Source organism: Scardinius erythrophthalmus, assembly GCF_964197995.2.
Source record: "Scardinius erythrophthalmus genome assembly, chromosome: 16".
NCBI classification, from domain to species: Eukaryota; Metazoa; Chordata; class Actinopteri; order Cypriniformes; family Leuciscidae; genus Scardinius; species Scardinius erythrophthalmus.
In genome coordinates this window covers 12,603,237-12,616,451 of record NC_138236.1, presented here as the reverse complement: position 1 = coordinate 12,616,451, position 13,215 = coordinate 12,603,237, and the positions used below count along the sequence as shown (strand labels likewise).

The 13,215-nt window shown below is 38.1% G+C and overlaps 1 protein-coding gene across 1 annotated transcript in view; it reads left to right on the top strand.

Moving 5' to 3' along the window:
* fhl3a (four and a half LIM domains 3a) overlaps positions 1-11,578 on the top strand; it is a 41,480-nt gene extending 29,902 nt beyond the window's left edge. Inside the window, exons 2-6 of the mRNA XM_081388219.1 lie at positions 2,725-2,904; positions 5,334-5,508; positions 8,905-9,074; positions 9,696-9,882; positions 10,045-11,578. Coding sequence (XP_081244345.1) covers positions 2,749-2,904; positions 5,334-5,508; positions 8,905-9,074; positions 9,696-9,882; positions 10,045-10,196 — 840 coding nt within the window. The 5' untranslated portion in view covers positions 2,725-2,748 and the 3' untranslated portion in view covers positions 10,197-11,578. The remainder of the gene's footprint in view (positions 1-2,724; positions 2,905-5,333; positions 5,509-8,904; positions 9,075-9,695; positions 9,883-10,044) is intronic.
* The last annotated feature ends 1,637 nt before the right edge of the window (positions 11,579-13,215 follow it).

The window sequence follows — 13,215 nt, the reverse complement described above, 5'->3', positions numbered from 1 at the left end:
TGTAACCATCAAGTATATTTTTCTCTTCAGCATCGACCTATTTTTAAACATTTTTCGAGGTGAAAAGTAATTTTTGTACACATTATGAATTATTAATTCATAAGAATCATTACATTTCTGGGGAGTCACACTGAACCAGTCTTGTCTCACCTCTACAAAGCCAAATTATATGTTAAAAGGGAATATGCATTTTTAATGTACTTTTGAATAAATTAATGACTAGGGGAAAAAAAGTGTGTCATGTCATTGACCCATCTACGAACCACGATACCCTTGATGGGAACGGAGAAGGTTCATATTCCCTCAAACGCAGGTCTGTAATGATGTAAACCAGGGGCAGCCTCAGGCCACGGGAGCCTTAAACATGAACGTTCCCTAATTTACGAGCAGATTCAGGGCAAAGAAGCTTTTAAAGCAGCTCTCAGCTGAGGGTAAGTGGTATCATCGTAGTAAAAGAGTGTCAGCTGATTATTTATGAAGCTTCAGGAGGTGCGGCGCCCTTTTTTATCTTAGCTTTTCACACCCACGATCATTTGAGCCTTTTGTCATGCCAGGGGAAAGAGGAAAGATGAAACACGGTGGTTGATATCTTTCATCTCGCATCCCGTGATTACACCCTCCCTGTGGGCGTGTGTAAGACAGGCAGCGTAAATAGATTCATTATTTCAGTGGTGGCTGATTATTATTATCAGCTGGCTGGAAACTGATACACTGTGCTTGTCTCTGCCAGGGAGGCCTATCACTATCATAAGGCTTTCCTCCAACGTCTCAGTAATGTTTTGGCAACCTGATAGCGTTGCCGCAACGCTGTAACAATATTATTCCGTGACGGGCAATCGCAGGGCCGTACGCTCACGTTAAGGTCAACCTGGTGTTTTTATTACACTTTTGGTTTATGTGTGTACTGTAAATGGTTTTAACACCTCGCATTGTGAACATGGGGTATGTTATTGTACTGAATGTGAACAAATCTGATCCTTACTCCCCTATGAAGATTGTGTGATGTAAGGCAGGCATTACAAAATAAATAAAAAGCATAAGTGTTGTTTTGGATCAGTGCTTGTTCTTTCAAAAAATTTAAGAGTTCTTGTCACTTTTGCTGTTCTCTAAACACTCTCTCTAGGTGGTCTGCGCATCCAAGGCAGAAATGTTTATTCACAAATATTTGCTGGTGAAGCATGCAAATGTGCAGACCTCCAACAGAATGAGGTCTTTTTCCAAACAAGAATATAGCCTTACTTTTGTGATCTTGAAGGCCTTTTATGCGTCATGCAGTGATGAGTTTGTCTTTTTTTCTGCACATAAATGCCAAAGCAAGAGAGCTTGGGTTAGTGCAAACTCCAGGAATTTGATAAAACCCATAAGGAAATCAATGGGAAATCAATGTCCAAAACTAAAGCTTTTGCTGCCTATTTGGCCATATGTGCAAGCAAGAACTTATAAAACATATACCTTTAATTCAGTGTAGCCTACTGTAAGTAGTTTTGGACAAAAGCCTCTGCCAAACGCATAAATGTAAAATGTATATATAAATTAGGTGATGTGCACTACCGTTCAAATGTGTGGGTAATAGTTGATCTCAGAAGTGTTGATATCAAAAGTAACCTACAGTAAAAACAGTAAAATTGTGAAATATTATTCTAAATTATCTATATTACTATATTTAAAAAAGTAATTTATTCCTGTAATTGCAAAGCTGAGTTTTCAGCAGCCATTACGCCAGTCTCCAGTGTCACATGATCCTTCAGAAAAAAATAATGCTGATTTGGTGCTTAAGAATCATTTCTTATTATTGTCAGAGTTGAAAACAGTTGTGCTGTTTGATTATTATTTTATTGTTTTGAAAACCACGACACATTTTTTCCAAATAAAAAAAATTTATAGAAAGTTCAAAAGAACAGCATTTATTTGAAATAGAAATGTATACATGTCTTAACTGTTATTTTTGATCAATTAAATGCGTCCTTGCTAAATCAAAGTATGAATTTCTTTTTTTTTTTATTGAATGGTAGACTAATCAATATTAATAGATCTATCAGTCTGATTTGTGAACATTAAATTATGATTTAATGTTTACCTAATTAAGTAATCCTATATAATTTGCTGAAAGGTGCCAAAAGGCTTGCCATTTTAGGGGCCGTTCACACAGGACGTGATCTTGCTTTAAAAAAAAAGCAAGATGCAGACAAAACAGATTGGAAAAAAGGCCTTGAGATGCATTTTTTAAAGTTAAAAGTACTTTTAAAAAAACAGCCTCTGTGTTTGTGACACACTGTGTCTTAAAAAAAACAGCCTCTGTGTTTGTGACACACTGTGTCTTAAAAAAAAACAGCCTCTGTGTTTGTGACACACTGTGTCTTAAAAAAACAGACATCACAGTGCGAGATGGTGATCAAAAATTTTGAAAAGCATCGCTCAAAGCCATCTTTGCTCGTTGGCCAAGCAAAACAAAGCTCTTAAAACAATGGTTATTTCTCTAAAAGTGGGCTCCTATTGAAGCTCTACTGTAGCTGCCACGTCACACACAGCACAGAGTCGTGCGCTTGCTAAAATTCCAGCTTCCTCCCTCTCATTTCCCAGCTATCATCACAGAGCTATAAAACTTAATAGACGTTTTGCACAGTGCCTCATGACGGATCAGCATGTATGTGTTTGTTATTGTCTCTCTCTCTCTCTCAGGGCGATGTAGCTGACAACCAACTGTACCTTCTGTGTGTGTTACAGGGACTGACTCGGATCAGGATCAACATGAGCGAGCGCTTTGACTGTGACAACTGCAAGGAGTCCCTATACGGCAGGAAGTACATCCAGGCGGAGGAAAACCCTTACTGCATCCCTTGCTACGACAGCCTGTTCGCCAACACCTGTGATGAGTGCAAAGAGCTGATTGGCCACGATTCAAGAGTGAGTTGCACACTTAATGGGATAGTTCTCCTAATTTACACACCCTTGTGCCATTCCAAACCTGTATGACTTTATATCTCATGTGGAACACAAAAGAAGATATTTTGCAGAAGGTTTAAGCTGCTCTTTTAAATTCAATGAAAATTATTTTAAAAAATTCTTAGTAATTTAATGAGTTTACCGACTTTGAATCTCAAATGTATGTTGAATTTTATTAAATTACTTTCGACGAAATTTTGCAGACAAAAAGGTCTGCATTACTGTCCATTGTCAGTAGTTTAGAAATGTACTGTATGAAGCACAGCTCACGCAACACAAAGAATTTGAGTGACCTACTGTACCTGAAATCTTTTGCCCTCATTCATAATTCAGGATTGCGTGATTCTTCCTACTGGAATGACTGGATTTTGCCCGCAAAAATGTCGCCGAACAAATGTGTCAAGTAAATGTGACCATAGCTTTAGACCACCAATTTTTTTTTTTTTTGTGAATTCCCTCTGAAGGGATAAAAGTAGTGTCTGGTTCGCTTTGTACAGCAAAATGTTGCTTTTACAGGAGCATTTCCATGGTGGACGGGGTGGGGGGGAATTAGACTCAATTACACTGTGAAAGCTTTTTTTATGTGGTTTCAGGCTGAAACTGTCCATTTAGCAGTTCTTTTGAGAAAGGCATTTATTGTCCAATTAGAAATGTCATTCAACTTCAGTCATGGCAACAATGTAGAAAACCTCAGGCAAAACATTAGCAACCAATTGAGACTTTAATCCTTCCCGTTTTGAGGGTAACTAATCCCTTCTAAATTAAATAAAAACCAAACAATGCAGTTAATATAGCACTGTAGTAAACTCCCCACTGGAAATCAGGAATCTGTGCACAAACAGACAAAGCTTCTGATGACAATGAGGGACAGCAGATGCTAAATAAAGTCGCTGTTTGTCTTGGCCATTTGCAGCACAGGTCATAAATTTCACCCTCCCTGTCTTATTACTATGTGTTTACATATTTTACATGAGGAGTCGACCCAGACGCCATGTACTCCACACACACACAAATAACTAGATGCACATGTGCTAGCGTTTGATATGCTGCTTCATTGCCATTACTTGAGATCTTAATCAGAAATGTACTTGGGATTGTGGAAAAGCTGTTTAATTTGTGGCCTCTTTTTACTTTTTTTTCCCCTATAAACAAGGCTAATCTGTGGGTTTGTCATCTTGTCTTTCACAATAACGCCACATCTTTAATATTCTAATATGGAGACACCAGTGCACCCTCTGTTGCTAGCTCACGTTTGTACATTTACAGTACATAACATTTATGCATTTGGAAGATGCTTTTATCCAAAGCGACTTGCATTGCATTTGCACAGGTACACATTTACATCTTTATCGCTGGGAATCAAACCCATGATCTTGGCGTTGTTAGTACCACGCACAAAGGAGAGAGGATAAAGGGAGAGTTTATCTTAAAGAAGTTGTTCACTTTAAAATGAAAATTAGCCCATGATTTACTCACCCTCAAGCCATCCTAGGTGTATATGACTTTCTTCTTTCAGACGAATACAATGGGAGTTATATTAAAAAATATCCTTGGCTCTTCCAAGCTTGATAATGGCAGTGAATTGCAACCAACAGTTTGAAGCTTAAAAAAGTGAATCCATCCATCATAAACGAACTCCACGCGTCTCCGGGGGGTTAATAAAGGCCTTCTGAAGCAAAATATTAATCTTTAAAACTTTATAAAGTAAAATAACTAGCTTCTGGCCAAACATACGGATTCGACTTTGAAGTCTAAAGCACAACTTATTCGAGCAATGCTACGTACTGCTGATATTTACGCTATGCCATACGTTACTTTTGACGTCATAAGTTGTGTAAGTTGTGCTTTAGGCGCAAGTAGACTACGTATGTTCGGCCCCAAGCTAGTTATTTTACTTTGTAACATGTTAAATATTCATATTTTTCTCACACAAACTCATCGCTTTGCTTCAGAAGGCCTTCATTAACCCCCCGGAGACGCGTGGAGTTTGTTTATGATGGATGGATTCACTTTTTTTAAGCTTCAAACTGCAATTCACTGCCATTATTAAGCTTGGAAGAGCAAAGGATATTTTTTTATATAACTCCGATTGTATTCGTCTGAAAGAAGAAAGTCATAGGGTGGCTTGAGGGTGAGTAAATCACGGTCTAATTTTCATTTTAAAATGAACTACTCCTTTAAAAATTAAAAATACATTACAAACCCGTATGACTTCTTATGTGGATCACAAATGTTTGTTCTTCAACATTTCTCTTTTTGTGTTCCAAGGAAGAAAGAGTGTCATATGACATGATATTTGTGTGAACTATCTCTTCCTATAGCAAAAGGAGTTGGACTCTGAGATAACGATGCAAAAATGTTCGGTAACATGCCTGTGTTGTGTGATTCAGGAGCTGTTTTACGAGGACCGTCACTACCACGAACACTGCTTCCGCTGTTTCCGCTGCGACCGTTCGTTGGCCGACGAGCCCTTCACCAGCCAGGACGATGCTCTTCTGTGCAACGACTGCTACTGCAACGAGTTCTCCTCCAAATGTGTGGCCTGCGATAAAACCGTCATGCCTGGTACAAATGACAGCAACACACCACAGACCCCACTGGTTATAACTCATGTCATTATCTGATATATCCTGTTCAGACTGGTCTCAAGTCCAGTTCCTTTTTCGCCGCTCCTTTAGTTTGTTCTCAATCCTGTTGTGTAAGACTGCAAGTCTTCACACTTTTGAAACAGACAGCTTGCCATGACCACAGGTATGCAGGTAACATAAGATTCAGAATAAGGAGCCAAAAAAGAGAAAGGGGGAAGGTTGCAAAGTTCTGCCAAAGCAAATCCAAAGTACTAGCTGCATGACTAAAGTAGAGAGAAGTGAGAGAGCGGTGAGGACCAGGTTAGATGTGACAAAATAATTGCCAGTCTGCCTGGCTTGCTGTCTCTCAGCCAAATCATTGCGCATGGCTGCCGTCCAAGCCTTTAAAGATAGCAGGAGATAAGCCAGTAAAATATTTCAGCAAGGCTTCATCCATCTGAAAAGTAGGTAACAATTCCAGGAGGTTACGTATGTTCTTTTACAACGCTTGCAAGGTGAGGCCTATATTGAAAGACCTTTACGTATTTTTATAATGCCTGCAAGGCCCATGTGTGAAACTTCTGCAACTTATTCCTGAACCACTTACACTATTGTTCAAAAGTTTGGGCTCAATAAGATTAGTATTTTTAATTAATTAATTAAGAAATTAATGCTTTTATTCAGCAATGACATAGTAAATGAATCAAAATTGACAGATGAATATTCTATTCATCAAAAAATCCTAAAATAAATGTATCACAGTTTCCACAAAACTATTAAGCAAGCACAATTGTTTTAAGCATTGATAATAAGAAGAAATGATTCTTAAGCACCAAATCAGCATGTTATAATTTCTGAAGGATCATGTGACACTGAAGACTTGAGTAATAGCTAAAAATGAAGCTTTGCCATCACAGAAATAAATCACATTGTAAAATATATTAGTCTAGAAAATATCGTAATATATTTGAACTGTTGATTAATTGATTTGTAGGTTATTTTTAGTATTATGTGTGTTAGTCTTTTTGCTTTTTGTAATTTTATACTTGAATGTTAGAATGTTCAGCACTGAAAATATAACCAAAGGTGATGTCGTCATATTATTTGAATACTGAATTGTGAGTGATCTTCTTCCTGACATTTATTTGCATATTGAATTGCTGTTGTTGTTTTTCTTTCTTGCACCTATTTAACCTTATAAAGTCGCCTTTAGACTAAAAGACGTGTACTGAGTATCATGACAATGGGAAAGCGGATCTGATGTGGTGTGTAATTTAAACAAAATTTGTAATTTTAACACTTATTTTGCTGCCTTGCAAACACTGCTATAGAGTTGTGCAGGGATGACATCCGAATCCGAGAAGACTTATTTGCCACTGGTTCCTTCAAGATTTTCCTATGGGGTTTTATAATGGGATTTTTCAATTTATGAGTGAAATAAAGCCTGTGGTAAACATAACTTGACAATACTTTGACGTTTTGTTCTTCAACATACACCACACACACTCACATCCCAAACTACCTTATCTAGTTACTTAATAGAAACATATGTTTTTAAAAATAAACATAGCTGCTTTAAAATTCACATTTTCGGTATGGCTGTGTAATTTACATTGTAGAACAAAATCCCATCATACGTATCATAAGTATCATAAAGTTATGTTTACCACACCCTTTATTTTACTCATAATAGAACAATCCCATAAGAAAATCTCGAAGGAACCACTGGCGAATTAGTCTTCCGGGTTCTGACGTCATCCCTGCACCACTCTATTTCCTCCTTGAAATGTAAATCAAGTTGCTATTGACATTAAAACCTGTGGCTGTTATTTTTGAGGTAAATCCAGTGAACAAATCAAACTGTATTACAACCTCCAAAAGTTGCCAAACCAAAAACAAGAAGATAAAAAAATATTCCGCCACAATTTTGAATCCAGATTCATGCATGTAATCTGAGGGCTACATTATAGGAAGAGGAACACATTGTTAGTGGTTTGTGATGTACAGATGACAAGGGAAGAAGAAAGGGATGGAGGGCTCTGTTTCACAGATTATACTTTACTTTGATGAATGTGGTGACGTATTTTGAGGTGAGTTTTGAACTTGGGCAAGACAGCCTTGATGTAACTTGATATTTCTTCTAAATGTCTTTCATTATCCAGGGGATTACGACCTTTATCTTTTGCTCTCTGTGTAAAGCTTTGGTGATTTTGACAGTGGGGCCTCTTGAGTAGGTTCTCAGCAGGGCTTTTGATCTGGTTAACGTGTGAAACGCTTAGTGGATTATGAAGGTCGATCTTTAACCTTCTAATCAGTTGATGAGCCTTGACTGTCAGATCATCATTTTGTCACTTAGAAAGCTCAAATTCGTCTTTTGTAGGGAAATCCCAGCGATAAGTAGTCTCAGTTAAGATTTCTTAGGAAACATGGAGTTGTCTTTCAAATTGGGTGAAATGGCTGTTAGTGGCATGCTCCCACAATGGGATGATTATGATGAGCCTCCACTTCTGTTAAGCTCCTTTGGTGGTCCTAGAAATGGAAAGCTTTTTTAATAGAATGAGAAGTACTTTTCCACCAAAATGGCACCATTGCTTAATGCCCGGGACACACTTAACGACTAGCTGAAACATTCTAAGACTGAACTGAACACACTTACAGACTGTTTCCAACGACTGCAGCAGATTTTGGGCATAATCAGCCTTACAGTCGTTAAGTGTGTCCTGGCTTAACTGGGAGATCTGACATGTATCAGAACACAGGCGTTTCCCCTGACTTAAGGGCAAAACATGGCATAACTGACCATGTTACTTAGTAACCAGTGGACACAAATAAACAAAGTGCATCATGGTCTTTGTCTTACTTGCAGTGGTGCTCAGTAACAAAACATTTTTACTTTGTTACTGTACTTAAGTACATTTTTTAAGTATCAGAGTATTTCTATTTTGGGAAACTTGCATAGTATTGTACTTTTTACTCCACTATATTTCATAAAATCATGTCGTTCCGAATAAAATCGACACAACCTCAGAGACGGTGTCTGATTCGTGAACGAACTGTTTCTTTTCAATCAACTTGTTAAATCGGTACACAGATCTCACTGAATGATTCATTCGTGAATGAACTGATCCGATTGCATCTGTTGAGTCAACAACTCACTGATTCAAATGATCCGGTCAGAGCGAGTCTCCAGTTAGTACTTAATTCACAAGTCTGATATGTTTATGAAACTTATTTCAAATAAATTAAACTGGCATATAATTTTATTAATCGATTCACAGCCCTAGTTATTATATGTTTAAAGATACTTTACCAGCAAAAGTTATAGATCTTGTAGCACCGTGGTTTGAGCAGGAAATTGTTTGTTTTAAAGGCTTCCTTTCTTTTTCTCTCACAGGAACCAGGAAGCTTGAGTATGCCGGCTCCACATGGCATGAGAGCTGTTTCATTTGCAACAGCTGTCAACAGCCAATAGGCTCCAAGTCCTTTATCCCAGATAAAGATGACCACTATTGCGTACCCTGCTATGAGAACAAGTTCGCACCACGCTGTACTCGATGTAAACAGGTCAGTGGTGGGATTTCACTAGCCTCTCTGCCTGAAAAACATAACCATGTGTTCCTCATCAGTCCACACACATTCCTCCACAAAAAGTCAGAATTCTGACCTCATTTCTCCTTCATGTTGCATATCAGAACACTTGTCACTGATTAACACTGGCTGTCAATTTCACATCCTGTCTTGACAGGCAACCATCTGTTTGGAGTCTTGGCGCTATATTTCACATTTATTAATGCAAAACTATGTATTTTCAAAAATCTGTATAATTAGGCTGGTTTTGAGTTCACCTCACCCTGATTTGATAAGTTAATAACAACTAGATGGTATGCAAAGGAATAAAACTGTAGGCTATGTGGAATTGTAAAAGATTTGACTCTCAAAAATGTATTCTGAACATGTAAGGCTGTCACGGTGGTGCTTTAATCTTACTTCAGATCTAGATAAAACTACTCAATTGTTGGACAACTAGTAAACTTCTCAACTATAGTGAACCATCCCTAGCATTCAGTTGTTACATATTATATGAATGAACACTCACAAGACTGACAAGATGTTTTATGTCTAACAAACAATGGTTACAAAGAAGTTGTAACTGTTGTTTGGTGTTTGTGTCTCTGTTGAACTCAGGCCTTGGCTAAAGGTGGCGTGACCTATAGAGATGAGCCGTGGCATAAGGAGTGCTTTGTGTGCACAAGCTGTAAAGTCCAACTAGCTGGCCAGCACTTCACCTCCCGTGAGGATAGCCCATACTGCCTCAAATGTTTTGGAAACCTGTACGCTAAGAAGTGTGAAGCCTGCAGCAAACCCATTACTGGTAAAATAGGCATGGATGTCACTTTGTTTTAAAAACCGATTGGGAGCTTTAGGGGTTGGGGATTACAGATGTGTTCATTTAGACATCGTGAAATGATTGCGTCATGAACTCGTTTAATAAAAAAAGTTACAAATATCTTACGGGATTTTTATTTCCTTATAGGTTTTGGTGGAGGAAAGTACATCTCGTTTGAGGAACGGCAATGGCACCAGCCCTGCTTCACCTGCTCTCGATGCTCCGTGTCCCTGGTGGGTGCCGGCTTCTTTCCCGAGCAAGACGAGATCCTCTGTCGCAACTGCAACAGCAACCTATAGAACCCCCATCCACACACCTTACCTTCCCATATACATACATTCGTCTTTATTTTACACTGTTGTGCCCTCACCTGAGAACTTCCCGTCTCAATTGACGCCCATGCTGATACTGCTGTGAGATTACAGCAAACGACCCCCTCACACAATGGTCTCAGCTTCACCAAAATACTACCACCGGATGAACAAGACTTTTAAAAGATGCACCAAAGATTGCTGTTGAGACTTGAAAGCCATGCAACATTGAGTCCCTACTATAGTCTGTCCGTTGCACAATCCAGATCTGATGTACCTACTAGTTATTCCCATTTTTATTATTCCTGGCCAACCAACCAGAGCTGTCATTAGGCTGGTAATGGTCATTAATGGGTGGATGTAGCCTTGCGTTTGCAGCCTGTGAAAGAACTCAAACAGATTCCTTCATAAACACCCAAAGGTTAAAGGTTTGTTGTTCTGTTAAAGTGACTGAACGGCCATTTAGAATTGTTCCAAATACTGTACTCTGCGCCAAGTAAAGTGAAAGAACAGGAATGAATGCACAACTTATTTTGCATTTTTGGTACAATAAAAGTTACAATTTGAGAAGCAAACACCCAAAGCTAAACATCTAGCTTTTACACACCATGTATGACACATAAATATGTATGTGACTGTTGAATGCTGTAGTTAGTGAGCACTTTTTCTAAAACTTCACTAAAACCTTTTGTTTCTAAGCAGAATTTGTCCTCTTGATGCATTGCACAAGCATTCAAAAAAGTGGCGAGTCTTCCAAAATGCATAGAAATATCAGAAAAAATAACAGCTGAAATGTTTCTGCGGTCTATAGATGAGTGGAAAAATGAAGTTCGAAATGCATTTTGTATACAGGTGGAAGACGGACTTGCATTTGCACTACTATAGCTTGAATTATCTATAGAAGCACAGAAACTAAGATACAGTACATGTTACACTGTATATACACAAACTACATACTATTTCCTGTTCACTTTTTGTTTTTTAATTGTTTGATAATTAATTTGTCTACATTATGACCTCTACAGTCAGAATTTCTTAAATCTTTATAAACATGTCTCTGTGTTAAGAGTGAATGCAATTAAACAATATTTGTGTCAGTTTGTCACAAATGATAGTATGCATGTTGTCAAATTGAGTCAGTAAGTATTATTATTTTTTAATGCCAATTTTACTAGTTTCACTCTCTGGATATTTCTAAATGTATAAGTATATATTCACTTTGAGCTTAAATGCAGGAGAGAAAGAGTTGGCTAATGTGCATTTAATGAAAATGATTCAAGTGATACAAGCTTTGTAAGTTTGGGGTGTGGTAAAAAAAAAAAACATTTCATTTTTTAAAAATTGATTGTCAATAAATTTTTTATTAAATTAAACAAGTTGTAATGTCTTTTTTTCCAGACTAGATTATGCAAAAGCACCAAAAACAAGTATTTTTGGTACAAATTGACTTAATTTAGGCCAAAGACATTCAATTGCATACCCAAGAGCCTACCATCGTCACCTTCCTAAAATAATTACCCAAGTCATTTTTTGATTATTGGTTCAGTTTTTGTGTTTTCTGAGAAACCTGAAAAAATGACTTGGGCATTTATATTAGGAAGGTGACACTATCCAATACAGTCTTCAATCTCATTCGGGGTTACCTTGTGCCTCTAGATGGGTGTGTTTATGTGCAAACTTGCTGAGTGTGCGATTTCTTCGCCTTGATGAGGCATTAAAACTTAAAACAAACACGTGGCCAAATCCGTTCTCTCTCAACACTGGTGAAGGTCTTCCTCCCCTTCTCTTTTTCAGCATTTTCACCAAAGAAGGAAATGGAAAAGCAGAACGGGTGATGCTGGTGGGGGAGGGAGGCCTTCTGGTGGACGTTGGGATAGCACGTGGGAGAGAACAGCCAAAAACGAAAAAGAGAGGACGACAGAGGAGAGAGGGAGGGAAGATTGACGTTTTTGGAGCTGGTCCATGACACTTCCACTGGGGTTCAGTTACATACACACATTCAAGAGGTTTATGGGAAAAAAGAGAGGGTCAGTGAGGCAATAGAGGATGGTTAGGAGTATCACATGAGTGGTGGGTGAATCATTACCAAGGAAGGCTTGTGGGAAAAGCGGACACTCTGAAGTTGAAGTGATTCAAAAACTACACCGACTGAAGTGGCTCCTGTATTTAATTCATCATAAAGTAAGGAAGCCACCAAAACTGATACAGTCACTCAGATGAATGATGAAGCCCAACAACTGCACAATTGTGAAACCTTGTCTATTATCCAGTTGTGAATGGATTAACTTTACCTGATAGTCTAATGTCTGCGCTGTGTGTATTAAAATGTGAACAATGTAGCTGATACACATGGTACATTGTGGGGCAAAACCAAGGGGTTAAATATTTGTTGGTTAGCATGACGCTGTTAGCCCCTACTGGTAGTTCGCGGTAATACTAACTGATTTTTCCATTAACAAACATCCAAAAGTAGCCATGTAATGTGACAAAATGCATGTAATTGCAAACAATACTGTATATATTTATACCAGTTTACAAAAAGAAGAGGACCAAGAACTGATCCCTGGGGTACACTTCTTGTGAAAAAGGGACTGTGTTAATGAAAAAACAAAAAGCTACTACTTTCATCAAGGTAAGAAGTGAACCAGAAGCGACCTGTGTCAGCGATGCCAATTGCTGAAGTATATTATTTCAGAGAGTATCAAATTTCATGGTTAAAGGTTCAAATTGAGAAGACTGAGACAACAGAAAGGAGGAGGTCATTAACAACCTGTAGAGACTCTGGAGGGCTGTCTCTCAGTGCAATGTCAAGGATGAAATCCAGACTGGAAAGGCTTATACAGATTGTTTGAAACTTGGTGCAAATGGAGCTGACAGGAATAAAATTCTCTTCAAAACATTTTCTTTAAAAGGTAGATTTAAGATACATCAAGTGTAATTGCAGGATCTAGACAACATTCCTTGAGGATTGGTGTGACAACATCAGAATTGTTGTCTCACAAAAAAG